This window comes from Gopherus evgoodei, chromosome 2 (assembly GCF_007399415.2).
Source record: "Gopherus evgoodei ecotype Sinaloan lineage chromosome 2, rGopEvg1_v1.p, whole genome shotgun sequence".
NCBI lineage: Eukaryota > Metazoa > Chordata > Testudines > Testudinidae > Gopherus > Gopherus evgoodei.
The window spans coordinates 185,496,063-185,510,593 of NC_044323.1; the positions used below are offsets into that span (position 1 = coordinate 185,496,063).

General features: G+C 41.2%; 1 protein-coding gene across 1 annotated transcript in view; it reads right to left on the bottom strand.

Moving 5' to 3' along the window:
• Nucleotides 1–12,362, bottom strand: part of MBOAT1 (membrane bound O-acyltransferase domain containing 1) — an 82,956-nt gene extending 70,594 nt beyond the window's left edge. The window contains exon 1 of the mRNA XM_030552522.1: nt 12,181–12,362. Within this exon, the coding sequence (XP_030408382.1) occupies nt 12,181–12,270 (90 nt within the window). The 5' untranslated portion in view covers nt 12,271–12,362. The remainder of the gene's footprint in view (nt 1–12,180) is intronic.
• Nucleotides 12,363–14,531: the final 2,169 nt, after the last annotated feature.

Genomic DNA, 14,531 nt, shown 5'->3' on the forward strand with positions numbered 1-14,531 from the left:
GATGTCACAACGTTACAAGCCTTCACGTATGGCTTTCACTGTAAAAGTTTCATTCTCTCCCTAAGAATTATTTTAAGCTGTTTAAGATCTCAGACAACCCAGATGTAAAAATGGGCTAAACACAAGAATTCAGTGAAAAATGCAGATAGGGAGGACAGGGCTACAGTGAAAAATGCAGATAGGGAGGACAGGGCTACATTTAAAATGGAACTCTATAGTCAAAGCCCTCACTCGGGTTCAGGGTCCCTCTCTCTCTTTTCACACCACATGTAAGAACTATAATACACAAGGGCATCATGGGTCTCAGAGCCCCTAGTAAAACTTGGGAACCAGGGGCAGTGCATTTTCAGCAGAGGTCACTTGCTCTGGAGTTTCCTGCCCCTGGAAGCTAGGATATGTCTATGAGCCCGAAAAGAGACAAAGCCGAACAAAAGATAACCGCACAATCTCCCTCAAGCACAAAGAAATAATGTGGCCAGTGAGTTTCTCTCTCCACCCACCCCAAAATGTCATCCTCCAAAACAATCCACAGATCTATGATGTAACTGAGTGATTCTGATTCTGAACAGCAACAATGCTTTTTAAAGTTTCTGTGTTTGATGCCTAAATACTGTGGTGATGGTCACGCTATATATAGACATTCTGATCAACCAACTGGGGCTCCTCCAGCAAATCAAGCAAACTAAGGACTAGAGCTAAATGTTTTTTCATTGGAAAAGGCCAATTATTGAAAACTGAAACTATTTAAGGAAAAGGTAACTTTCCTGGTTAGAAAAAATTATTAAAAAAGTTTTGAAACTGTCAAAACACCTTTTACTGACATTTTCATAATGTCAATGTGTTTTCTATTTGAAATGATTCTTTATTTTGAAATTTAAGTTAGTTTAGAATAAAAAAAATTTAAACCAATGTTTAAAGGTCAAAATCAAAATATTTACAAATGTTTCTATTGACCCAACACAAAACAAAGTTTTGGATTTTTGTTTCATGAAGATGTTTGAGATTTCAAATTTTCATCCCAATTCAGGATGGAAAAAATATTTTAACATTTGAAAATTCTTGTAGGATAAGAAAACCATTTCCCACCTAACTCTGGGAAGGGCCCGACACATTTCAAGTGAGGGAAAAAAGTAAAACTTTCTTTTCTTTTAAAGTTTGAGTTAAAGTCCTTTTAAAGTTAAAGTCCTTGTAGCTCAGAAGTGGCAAATTCAATTTATTGTGCCTTCATTTTTGCTTCACACTTCACCTGTAAGATTGCAGAGCAGTTTTAAAATGTCCTAAACCACAAAAGTAAGGATTACAGAAAAGGAATTCTTCAAACTAAGATCATCAATAGATGAGAAGAGCATGACTGGATGCCCTCTTGCTCTAGGGCAGGAAACATCTGATCAAGAGATTTCCCTATAGTTATTTTTCAAAGTGACCCTGCAAATTGACAGTAAATTGCACAAGATGCGTGAACCAAGTGAAATAACTTAGAGAGAGACTGAAATCCACCATGTTGACAGAAGTAAAGTACAGATCAGCCAGTGAAATATTCTGAAGAAACAGCTAAATGAATGTCAGAGGCGTTACTGAAGGACAATGGCAGCTTTCATGCTAGAATGTAATTGAACTTCTAGAATGTCAAGCATGCTCTTACAATTTAAGTATGCTTGTTAGACTAGCTGGGCAAGGAGGAGGGAACCTAGTAACTTCGGCATGTAAATAGTTTCCAGTAATTTTAAAAGCAATTAGGTCATATGGTACATTAGACATTGAATAGGCCTTCAGTTCCAAAAGGAAATCTAGTTTGTTGACATCGTTTGTACCTTACAGATGATTTTGTCATTTTAGATAAGGATGGAGGGCTAGATTCATCTCTGCACTGGTAGAGACCCTGGCGCAGGAACCAGGCTTGCCTCTCCTTTATCCTGGGACTGCTAGGAGTCAGTTTGGCTATCCTGAGAGCTGCCCAAACATATGGGTCTTGCAGAACCTGGGAATTAGGAGCACAGGAAAGCCACAACCAGGCCTCTTCCTGCGACCCAACAAGTCCCCAGTATTGGCATCTCCTGTGGAAGTGGAGTGGGGAGCAGGGCAGCACTGTGCTTGCCATGTAGGCCCCTACACTGGGGGAGGCCATAGAGTGGCTTTGGGGTCACTTTGCACGGGTGAATCAGTCCCACTATGATTAACATAGAGAGAGGGCTTCAGGAAATTCTATACAAAATCCCTAAAATTTATTTTTCCAGATCTTATGTAATACAAATGAGAAGGAAAGGAAAGTGCACGAAGTAGGAAAATTCATGAGAGGCTGTTTCCCAGTTGCAATTTTGTCCCCTGCCAAATGGAAAATTTATCAGGACAAAGACTGTTTTCGATGAATAAGGAGACATGGAAATATTTACTTACATAATATCAAGATGCTGGCTAAGAACTCTGAGGATGAAATTGCCATCTGAATGAGAATAATGTAGAGATGGGGCACATATTTCTAAGAGAGGTTTGTAATATTGTTACCTTATTATTATTATGACACCCTTCTCAAACTGATATTGGTGCACAGAGTGGAGGTTAGTCTCTTCCATTCCTCTCTGTCATTTGCTGCTGTTTTCATCAGCTATACGGTGTTGATATTAACTGCTAAGCCCTCCCTGACAAGAGCTCTTCTTAAGGTTTCTCTTAGATGCCTTTGGTTCCTCACAACAGTTGGATTTCCATTTGACAGATTCATTGCAGGAGTCTGTTAATATGTCTACACTACAATTACACACCTGCGGCTGGCCTCCGCAAGCTGATGGGCTCACAAGGCTGAGACTAAGGGGCAGGTTAATTGCAGTGTAGACAGCTGGGCTTGGGCTGGAGCCAAGGCTCTGGGACCCTATGAGGAGAGTGGGACCCAGAGCCCAGGCTCCAGCTCAAGCCTGAATGTTTACACTGCAATTAAAGAGCCCCTTAGTCTCAGCCCTGCAAGCCCATCAGCAGGCACAGGCCAGCCACAGGTTTTTAATTGCATAGACATATCATGTGTGTTGGTATACAGAATACATAGCTCAGATAAGTCCACCTTTTCTTTCTGATTCTGGCGGAAATGAGCTTCTAGTTGGTGATTTTTTGTATCTCTTTGCTGGTGATTAAATCTTTCCAACAAATGCCCAGAATCTTCCATAGGCATTTATTTTCAAAGGCTTCTAGTCTTCTGTATAACATTTTATAATATTACAGAGGATTATGTTGGCCTGCATAGGGAATAATGCTCAGGGGATAACCTCAGTCCCTGGCAGGGAACATAGCCTCATTCTTCCTGTAAAATATTATATACCTCTATAGCATTATATAAAAAATTAAACAATACTTCTATTTTAACAACATTAAAATAGCATCAGTGCTACACAGCTGAGCACTCAAAAGCTAGCAAACTTAAAGTTGTCCCATGAACGCTTAGCAGTAGCTCTCTGTGAATATACATGCAGGATACAATCTTTAGATTACATTTGCACACACTGTTCCTCAAATAACTGAATATCAGACAACTTTTCTATAGCCAGCTGAGTGTGAGTCTTGCAATGAGTCAATAAATCTAACAGAGTGAATCTGATTTAAATTAAATTGATTTAAATCACTAGTCAGGAAGACTCGATTTAACCATGGTTTTCTACATAAAAGTGCATTCTTGTTGGTTGTTATAACCTTAACACATATTCTTCACAACTCATAGATAGATGTGGTTTTACTTTTTAGAAGGTACACACTATACATTTTTAAAGAGTGATTTATTTTGAAAACTTTTCAGATTAGTTTTACAGGTATATCAGAAATGAATGATTGTTTTGTTATTTAATTTACCAAAGATAACTGAAGCAGATATTTATGAAGTCATTGGGAGGTGAACTATCTCCAATTCAACAGGTTAATCATTAATATTAACTATCTTTAGATAAGTTTTTTCCTCAAAGCATTTTATCAAAAAAATCCAATTTAAATTAAAAAATCTGATTTTTTTAAAACCATTAATTTTTATTCACCCTGAAATCTAACAGTGCTATTGCTATTCAAAATAACAAATCAAGTTTTCATTTTCAGAGAGAAACGCATTAAAGAATTAAATGAAATGTAACAGTTCAGGATAGACATTAACAGTTGTTCCTATATTTAAAAAAAAGTACTAAGATTTGTGTGGGGGTCATATCTCAGTCCCACTTGAACCCATTACAAATTTTAATTTCTAGCCACAAAATGCAGTTGTATGTTTCAGGTTAAAGTCCTCTACTAACTCACTTACTTCTCTGTCAAAAATCCTTGTCTGTTTAGAATCCTAAAGACACACGGTGGGTGAGATCATTTTTATTGGATCAACTTCTGTTGGTAAAAGAGAGAAGCTTTCGAGCTACACAGAGCTCTTCTTCAGCTAGTCTCTTTCCCCCAACAGAAGTTGGATCAATAAAAGATATTCCCTCACCCACCTTTATCTAATATCCTGGGACCAGCCCTCCTACAAGACTAGAGTCCTAAAATCAGTTAATTTTATCAGTAATAAATTGTTGCATTTTTTCTCCAATTACTCCTTGTTTTGATACACAGCATCCCAATTAAGATTATTTTAGATTCATTTAGGCAAAAAGAATCTCTAGTTGGTCATCTAGTCCATTCCATGGTATTAAGGCAGGATTCATTTCATCCTGCTCTACGCTACACTGCCTGGAAGAAAAAATCTAAACAAATTAATGACAGATGAACCTCAAAATATGGGCAGTTCAGCTTGAATTTCAACAAAAGGCTAGATTCTTACCTGGTTTCTTAGACCTCAAAAACTGGGCTACAAAAGTCACATAAACAGGCTTGTGGGTGATCATTCAGCTCACTCTCTTCTAGTCCTGGCAAGAACCAGGAAGAATAGAGGCAAAACTGAAAACACATAGCTACAGATTTAACAGCTTCCACCCCACCATCAACCTCAGCCTGAACCAATCTACATGGGAGGTCCACTCCCTAGACACCACGGTGCAAATAAGTGATGGTCACATTACCACCACCCTATACCGAAAACCTACCGACTGCTATGCCTACCTTCATGCCTCCAGCTTCCATCCCGGGCACATCACACGATCCATTGTCTACAGCCAAGCACTGAGGTACAACCGCATCTGCTCTAACCCCTCAGACAGAGACCAACACCTACAAAATCTCCACCAAGCATTCTCAAAACTACAATACCCACATGAGGAAATAAGGAAACAGATCAACAGAGCCAGACATGTACCCAGAAGCCTCCTACTGCAAGACAAACCCAAGAAAGAAACCAACAGGACTCCACTGGCCATCACATACAGTCCCCAGCTAAAACCTCTCCAACGCATCATCAGGGACCTACAACCCATCCTGGACAATGATCCCACACTTTCACAGGTCTTGGGTGGCAGGCCAGTCCTCGCCCACAGGCAACCTGCCAACCTGAAACATATTTTCACCAGTAACTGCACACCGCACCATAGTAACTCTAGCTCAGGAACCAATCCATGCAACAAACCTCGATGCCGACTCTGCCCACATATCTACACCAGCGACACCATCACAGGACCTAACCAGATTAGCCACACCATCACTGGTTCATTCACCTGCATGTCCACCAATGTAATATACGCCATCATATGCCAGCAATGCCCCTCTGCTATGTGCATTGGCCAAACTGGACAGTCTCTATGGAAAAGGATAAACGGACACAAATCAGATATTAGGAATGGCAATATACAAAAACCTGTAGGAGAACACTTCAACCTCCCTGGCCACACTATAGCAGACCTTAAGGTGGCCATCCTGCAGCAAAAAAACTTCAGGACCAGACTTCAAAGAGAAACTGCTGAGCTTCAGTTCATCTGCAAATTTGACACCATCAGCTCAGGATTAAACAAAGACTGTGAATGGCTTGTCAATTACAGAACCAGTTTCTCCTCCCTTGGTTTTCACACCTCAACTGCTAGAACAGGGCCTCATCCTACCTGATTGAACTACCTAATTATCTCTAGCTTGCCTGCATATATATACCTGCCCCTGGAAATTTCCACTACATGCATCTGACGAAGTGGGTATTCACCCATGAAAGCTCATGCTCCAAAAAGTCTGTTAGTCTATAAGGTGCCACAGGACTCTTTGCTGCTTTTACAGATCCAGACTAACATGGCTACCCCTCTGAGATTTAACTGAAGCTTCCACAAAGATTTGGTTTGGGGGCTCACTTTACATTTGAGACCAACGTTTAGGATGATTTATACTTTATCCAAATGGAAAATCTCTAACACACATTCTCTTCACAACTGATGCCTACAGAGTTTTAGTGGAAAAGCCATTCCAATCACTATCAGGAAGATGTCACCGATACATTTTGTTCAGAGACTTAGATGGAAATATGCTTGGCCTGTAATCATTTGTGTGAATGTTCAATTTAAACTGCTGCCAAGACACAAAAACTAAGTCCAGCTGCAGTGAATGAATTCAAGTAAAAAATAGGTGTGTGAATAACAATGTATGACACACATAGAAAACAACAATAATTCCATAGATAACGGAACACAGTCAAATCCTAGATGGTTTGAACCCTGGCTGAAAGATTATCTTGTTTTAGGTGACCAGACAGCAAATGTGAAAAATCGGGATGGGGGTGGAGGGTAATAGGAGCCTATATAAGAAAAAGACCCAAAAATCGGGACTGTCCCTATAAAATCAGGACATCTGGTCACCCTATCTTGCTTCCCTAGTGATATGACAGCAACTGCAGTCAATGGAGGTACTCAAACTAAAAGCCCCCTGGTTTAAAAGGGAGGGGAACTGCAGCACTGCATTTTCTGTGAAGAGGTCTTGACTCTGTAACTCACTTTGCTAAAAGTCAATAAATCTAGACACTGTCAGACTAAGTTGGGGGCACACTAAAAAGCTCATCAGGGAGGATTTTTGAGAGATGAGGTTTTGAGATGGGCATTTACGGGGGGTGGAAGGGGCTGCTGAAAAAGGAATGTGGGTTATCAAATAGGCTATACCAGGCATCAGCAACCTTTCAGAAGTGGTGTGCTGAGTCTTCATTTATTCATTCTAATTTAAGGTTTCGTGTACCAGTAATACATTTAAACTTTTTTAGAAGGTCTCTTTCTATAAGTCTATAATATATAATTAAACTATTGTTGTATGTAAAGTAAATAAGGTTTTTAAAATGTTTAAGAAGCTTCATTTAAAATTAAATTAAAACGCAGAGCTCCCCAGACCAGTGGCCAGGACCCAGGCAATGTGAGTGCCACTGAAAATCAGTTCACGTGCCGCCTTCGGCATGCATGCCATAGGTTGCCTACCCCGGGCTATACCATGAAGGAGCCTTGAGTGGTAACGTTTTTTCTAATTAAGATATTTATCTTTTGTTTATATTTGCAACATTTGTACATGGGTTAGGCATTGTACATGGATAAAAATATACAATGAAGTCCTTGAAGACATACATTTAACATACCTGTACAGTGCAGTTAAGCACATCTACTTTTATAATTTAATATTGTCTACAAGGTTTCTGTTTCTCCAAATCTGCTCTTTAATTTGCTGTATCTGACTCAGATTTATGCCGAGGGGCTGTGCTAGAACTGGTGACTTTGAGCATATCAGGTGGAAGTGTTCTTTTGCCTGATGTTACTGGAGGTGTATACTGTAGTGGCCCAATATTTTTAAAACAGAAATCAGCTACACTTCAAGGCTTGCTTTATTGGGATATAATGATATCCTAAACACTGTATTATTTTTATCCCCTTTTGCATCTGGTACTCTTGTAGCTAAAGAAGTACTGCCACAGAATCATGCTCCAGTTAATGAAAGGTTTGTTAAATACAAAGATATGTTATCTAATGGAAAAACGTATAAGTAAAAAAAGAATATGTACCATTTATATGCAGACATGGCAACTCTTTATTATGTATGTAAACCAGCAAACCTTGCTGGCATCTCTCATTAATATAGTGTTTGGTCAGTAATAGTTTTAGTACTGTATAATTTCTAGATGTGTTGACTAATTAGATGCTCTTTAGAACTCTGCATTATTTTGAAACATAATTCAGCATTTTCATTTTTAAAAAAGAGGAAAAAACTATGTAAAAATGTCATTCTCTTACTCTACATATATGCTCCATTCACTTGTTCAAGTTGATTATTTTACCTACATATATTTTTTCCCTATTGTTGTTACAACAGAGTCAATACAGCTATGAAAGAACATGCCAGATTCTACTCTAACTCAGGTTTCATCAACAGAACGGCCAGCTGAGGGCAGACTGCAGAATCTTTATTACTAGTCATGTGAAAGTTAGAAAACAAAAACATATAGCCTGATTTTCAAATCCCCAGCTCAGCTTGTGGTGCTGGCATTTATTGCAGGGTGAAATTCTCCCAGGTGCAGATGGGCCAGGGAAGAGACCCAGTATAAAGAAAGTACCACAATTCCATTGTGCTCTCATGGTGGATGCACAGCAGGCATGCAGGGGACTCCCAGAGCCCTTTTTAGTACCAATGTAGAGCTCCAGACAGGCACTAGAAGAGCCTGATGGGTGTGGACAGATTTCAAGATCTGCACTGAACCCATAGCCACAGATGCATGAGGACACACAAGGTTAATTTCCCCTATAGCAGCCCAGAGCCTGATTTAGAAGCCATGGAAGGACCATTAATATTTTAATAAAGGATTTCCATAAGATGTTTCCCTTCATATGTGGGATTCATAATAAAAACTAAAGAGTTCTGTGGCACCTTATAGACTAATAGAGGTATTGGAGCATAAGCTTTCGTGGGTGAATACCCACTTTGTCAGGTGCATCTGACGAAGTGGGTATTCACCCACGAAAGCTCATGCTCCAATACATCTGTTAGTCTATAAGGTCCCACAGGACTCTATGTTGCTTTTTAAAGATCCAGACTAACACGGCTACTCTTCTGATAATAAACACTATATTCTTTTAGCCAGAGAGGCAAGTTCTGCATAAAGAAGGGGTTAAAAACTGAACAATCCATATTTATTTTTTCATTTAAACAAAAACCCTCTTTCCCCAACAAAGGAAGGAGGCAACACCACCTGGCAAACAAGCTTACATTTAGCACAAAGGTTGGAAGTGTTTGCATTTTGTTCCTATCTATATTGACACTATTGCACAGAGCTCAATCTATGTCATTTGAAGTGAGGTTAGGTGTGTAAAGCTCTTGTGGAGAGCTCTGGGCTTGTCCTACCTCAGGGAAATCTGAAAATCTTTGACACTTGGCACAAGCTGATGCATTCCAAAGGCAAAAAAAAACAAACAGATCTTAGAAAAAAGAATGAGGAGGACTTGGGGCAACATAGAGGCTAACAACTTTATTTGGGAGTAAGCTTTTGTGGGCTAAAACCCACTTCATTGGATGCATGAAGTGGAAAATACAGTAGGAAGATACATATACACAGAGAACATGAAAAAACTAATAAATTAGTCTCGTTATAGTTGGTATGGCACCACCCATTTTTTCATCTTTGTATATATATATATCTTCCTACCATATTTTCCACTGCATACATCCGATGAAGTGGGTTTTAGCCCACAAAAGCTTATGCCCAAATAAATAAATGCCCAAATAAGTTTCTAAGGTGCCACAAGTACTCATTCTTTTTGCTGATACAGACTTACACAGCTACCACTCTGAAATCAGATCTTAGAAGTATTCTTGTAAGTCCCATGGATCAGTCTTCTTGCAGAAATATTTAAGCAGATTCCATGAGAGGAAGGCACATCACCTCAATCTTTCTGAAAATTTCTGGAGGAATTATAATACGGGGCTTTCATGAGCCCTTGAGCCCCTCTCATCACAGCTGAAAGGGTGACCACCCAATTCCTTATTTAAAGGGACATTGACCATTTTACACATTCATTAGAAACTTATGATAATTGCATTTTATGAGGGCATTTTCTGTTGCCCTCAAGTATACACTTGAGAGACAAGTACATGATATGCTAAGGGAAATAGTGTGAAATAAAGTGTTGGCCCTTATTTTTCATGTGTTTTCCTCTTATTTCCATCCAACAAATGTGGTCACCCTACCTGCTACACCACTCCCTCGTGTGTATGTGTGTTTCATTATGCCCACTACAATCCCTATAAAGTTCCCTACACAATGACCATTCAGGCTTCAGGCAATGAGGGGGATAAGTGGTAAATTTTGTCCATAGAGAATATAGTCTTTATGTCATCTTCACTGAAGGGAGACATACATTTTTGAAAGCTATTTACTTTTCAGTCAGCCAGTCTATCTAATACTCTTTGTATTGTATATTGATATATGTCGTCCCGGCCAATATATAGGGTCTGTCTATGGTTCCTTTAACACTGTTTTAAAATGTTTGCAGCCCATAATAACTTTAAAAACAAGAAAGGAAGAAAAAGAAACTCTTTTTCCTGCCTTGAAGCAGACTGGACTAGCAGATATGTTCAGAGATAGGTTTACAGGTAGAATTTACAATAAATCCTGTTTTTTCCTGTAGTTACTGAATACTAGAAATACCAACCTTTTAAAAACATTATTTGTAGTTAAAAAAAAGACATGTAAGCATGCACAAATTTAAAGTTGCATGTTTTAAGTTGAGGGGGAGGGGAGCAGGGTCTGAAAATGTCTTTTCTTATTATTAATCTATAAAAACAATAGCCAAAATGGTGCATACTACTGAATGAGTAAAAGAGCACAAGCCAATCTTAATATGTCTAGAATATCCTAGTTTTTGTTGATTTCAAAACCTACAGTAAATCTTTGTTGCCCTGGTTTATCTCATAGCACAATCTCAACTACTGCACACATCAGTAGGCTGATATAGCAAACTTCCAGGCTGAACTTTCTCATTGCTGAAAGAATGCAGAAAGGGCAATAGGTGTGTGTGTATGCTTGAAAAATAATAAAGTGAAAAGACCAACCAATGTTTTCTCTACTTGTTAGGGGTCAATTTCACAATGAGCCTATAAATGAACGTGTGACAGCACAACCACATATATCATGCCATGAGTGCTCTGAACACCCTTGCATTCCTGTAAAATGCCTGTCTTCTATTTTTTATTTGGAGACTTGACTACGCATCTCAGCACAGGTAGTTTTGGGAACAACAGTCCCTTGTTATTACAGAAGTCTCTTTCCGTAATCTCCCTTCCAAGTAGGTATAATCTAATGAATTACAGATGAATTAATTACAAGGAGTCCGGTTAAGGTACCACTGGACTCCTTGTTGTTTTTGTGAATACAGACTAACATGGCTACCCCTGGTAGCTGAATTAATTGGGATTTTGTGAGCTACAACACTCAACTCCTGTCCCCTGACACAAAATGTACTCAAATAGCTGCTTTGGTTAGTCAGCTGCTAAGTGACTATGAGGCAAATACCACCATCACCATCCCCCAAAAAAGTTTTAAACTTTCCCTTATTTAGTTCAATATCATTACTTGTGGCAGCATTAGCCTTAAAGAATACTATGACTGAATAGTGGAAAGAGCCATGTACAGCTACCTAAGTAAATAATAGCTCAAATACATGTTAACAAGGCAGATAGAATTTATTTTAAAGTATAAACAAAAATTGTGGAACTAACCAAACACCTGTTAAACTTCAATGCTTGATCACTTTACTTTCTATTATACAGTAGTGTCTCCTCTGCAATCTGTGCACATGTTGCGCTCATTTTCCTTTTTTCTTAAAAAAAACAAAAACCACAAATATTCTTGACTTTCTGATTCCCTATGGCTGCCCTTGCAAATTGACCTTATAATGTCTTTTAACATATATGTCCATTACAAGATAGCTGATCTGTGCACTTTGACCTTGCATAGGTCTGTTTCTTGAGGTTCTGATACAGCCCACCTTTGCAAATGTCATACGAAATAACTGATCTGCTGAAAACTGACCTCCTCTCTTACATACAGTGCCCTATGTAAAATACCTCATGCAAATTACTCTTGTAAGCCTTGGTCTGACACACACGTGCTGATATACATACAATCTTGCAAAACGTTTAAGTGAACCCCCAACAAGCCTTGTATAGCCCAGACTTTCAATCACATCATACTGCAGCTTATTAGTTCCTCCCCCCCATCTTCTCCCTCTCGTTCCCCAGGTACAACTGGCCCCTTGCTGGGGCACCCCCAATCCCTGTCATCTGTGTCGATGTTACCTGGTCCAGCGGGATGCCCAGGAGCTGGCTGAGCGGGTGCAGCAAGGTGGAGCCCGTGGTTCGGTAGGGGACGCTGGGTGTCTCTGCCATCCTGCATCCCTCCCGCCTGGGCCTCCCTCCGCTCCGAGCCACCGCAGCGCTCGGACCAGCCGGGAGCCTGGCACACACACACACGTGCGCCCGGCCAATGCAGCGGCGGCGGAGCTTAGGCTCTGCCTCTCCGGCGGCTGCGGGTTGGTTGCGATGCCCGCTCCCCGCTTCCTACTCGGCGGGGGGAACTCGGGAGGGCGGCGGCGGCCCAAGCAGCATCCTCCAGGCGGAGCCTCAAGCCAACAGCCAGGGGCGGGAACATGGGGAGCTGGCTCCCGTCCAGACCGCACAGCCACAGCCGGCAGGGACGTGCCCATAGGCGGAGCCGCCAGTCACTCCGGGCTGGGTGCAGGGCGGGCGCCGAGAGCCTGAGTAAGTGGGAGCGCGCAGAGGGCAGCGGGTGCTGCTGGGTGCTCGCAGAAAGCCCGGGCTTCCCTGGGCGCTGAACCTACGCCGGGCTCCTGCCCATTCCCTCCCGCTGGTAACCCAAACCGCCCCGCTTACTGCTGCGGCGGCTGCGCCCGCCTCTGGGGAAGCACTAGGGCGAGCAGAGAGCAAGTGTGAAAAATCGGGACAGGGGTGGGGGGGTAACAGGAGCCTATATAAGAAAAAAACCCAAAAATCGGGACTGTCTCTATAAAATGGGGACATCTGGTCACCCTAGGAAGCACAGACCCTCTTCCCCCCCTCAGCACAAGCCTTTTGAGACTGGGGCTTCTTGGCAGGCATCTCTGGGCAGCTTGTCTGCACCTGGGCAAAGTGATCCTGGAGCAGGGGCTGAGAGGTGCCCTTCACTAGGAAACTGGCATGTTAAGCCCCCTGCCCAGTATCCAGCGTGAAACACTGAGTCATAAAAAAAAAATTTAGGACTAATGCAAAGGATCACATGTTGTGACACAAGTTTATCCAAAATAAAACATGGGGGAGAGGGTGTCCCTGCCATATAAAATTGTCCCATGCTGTTCATAAAGTTATCTTTCCTTCTCTTGAAGAGTAAATGCATACCTTGCAGCTGCCTAGGGTCATGATTTGTGTCTGGCAAAAATCCCTAGAGAATATGGGACCTGGAGAAACTGTCACACAATTTAGGTATATACGGCTGAAGAGTAATTTTTCCGGATTGGAAATTGTACAAAAAATGCCAAGGGATTCTAATTTTTTTAAATGGCATGGAGACAATAACCAGAAAGAGCTATCTCCCACTTCTGCAAAAGTTAGTCATTGTTGGTGTTTATTCATCCCTACTGTCAGATGACACTTCTACTTTTTGGAAACAGCTGACACATTATGTATTTTTCTTGTTACCCCTGACCTTATTAATTACACCAAGCTTGTACTGATAAACATCATGTGATCCACACATTCAACCTAGAATATAAATAAAATAAAATTTTCAGCACATGTAACCTATAGAAATGTAGGGCTATAAAGGCCCTCAAAAGGTCTAACACACACACACACACACACACACACACACACACACACACACACCTCTGACGTGTTTTTCTAACCTGTTCTTAAAAAGCTCCACTGATGGGGATTCCACATGCATCCCTCAGTAAACTTTTCTAGTACTTAACTATCCTTATAGTTAGAAAGTTTTTACTAAGGAATATAGTTTCTTGTTCAGCTTAAGATAAGCGTTAGTGCAGAGGTTCTCAAACTGTGGTCCATGGACCACCAAAGGTCTACCAACTCCATTCAGGTGATCTGTGGATAGTTCCCTTTAAGGTGCATGCATGGGCAGCCGCACACCAGCGAATGAAGGGCCACCCACCTAAACAGTGGAGCTGCGCAGGCATGGCTCCACTAATTAGGTTCCTGGACCCTGGAGAAGATGCACATGTAAGGTGAGGTGGTGACCTTGGGGGGACTAGAAGGTATGTGGGAGGGGGCAGTGGGGTGAAAAGAGGGGTTGGGGCAAATTTGGGAAGTGCAGGGCTGCAGCGGCTAGACAAAAAGGCAACTTTCCCCAGCTCCAGGGCTGTGGCTGCCAGGGAGAGATGGCCCTCCTTCCCTGCCTCAGCTCGGGGGGGTTGCTGCGGTGAGGGAGAAGGGAAAATCCCCCTCCTTCCCCACCCCAGTTCAAGGACTGCTGCGGCAGGGGAGAGAGGGCACATCCATCACATTAGAAAGGTAAGACTACCGATATTAAAATATGAGTTGTGTGCTTTTATTTGTAGAATAAAAAAAGGTTAATTATTAAGCTTCTTTTTTAATATAGTGCTTTTATCCAAAGTGCTTTACAATAATTAGCTAAC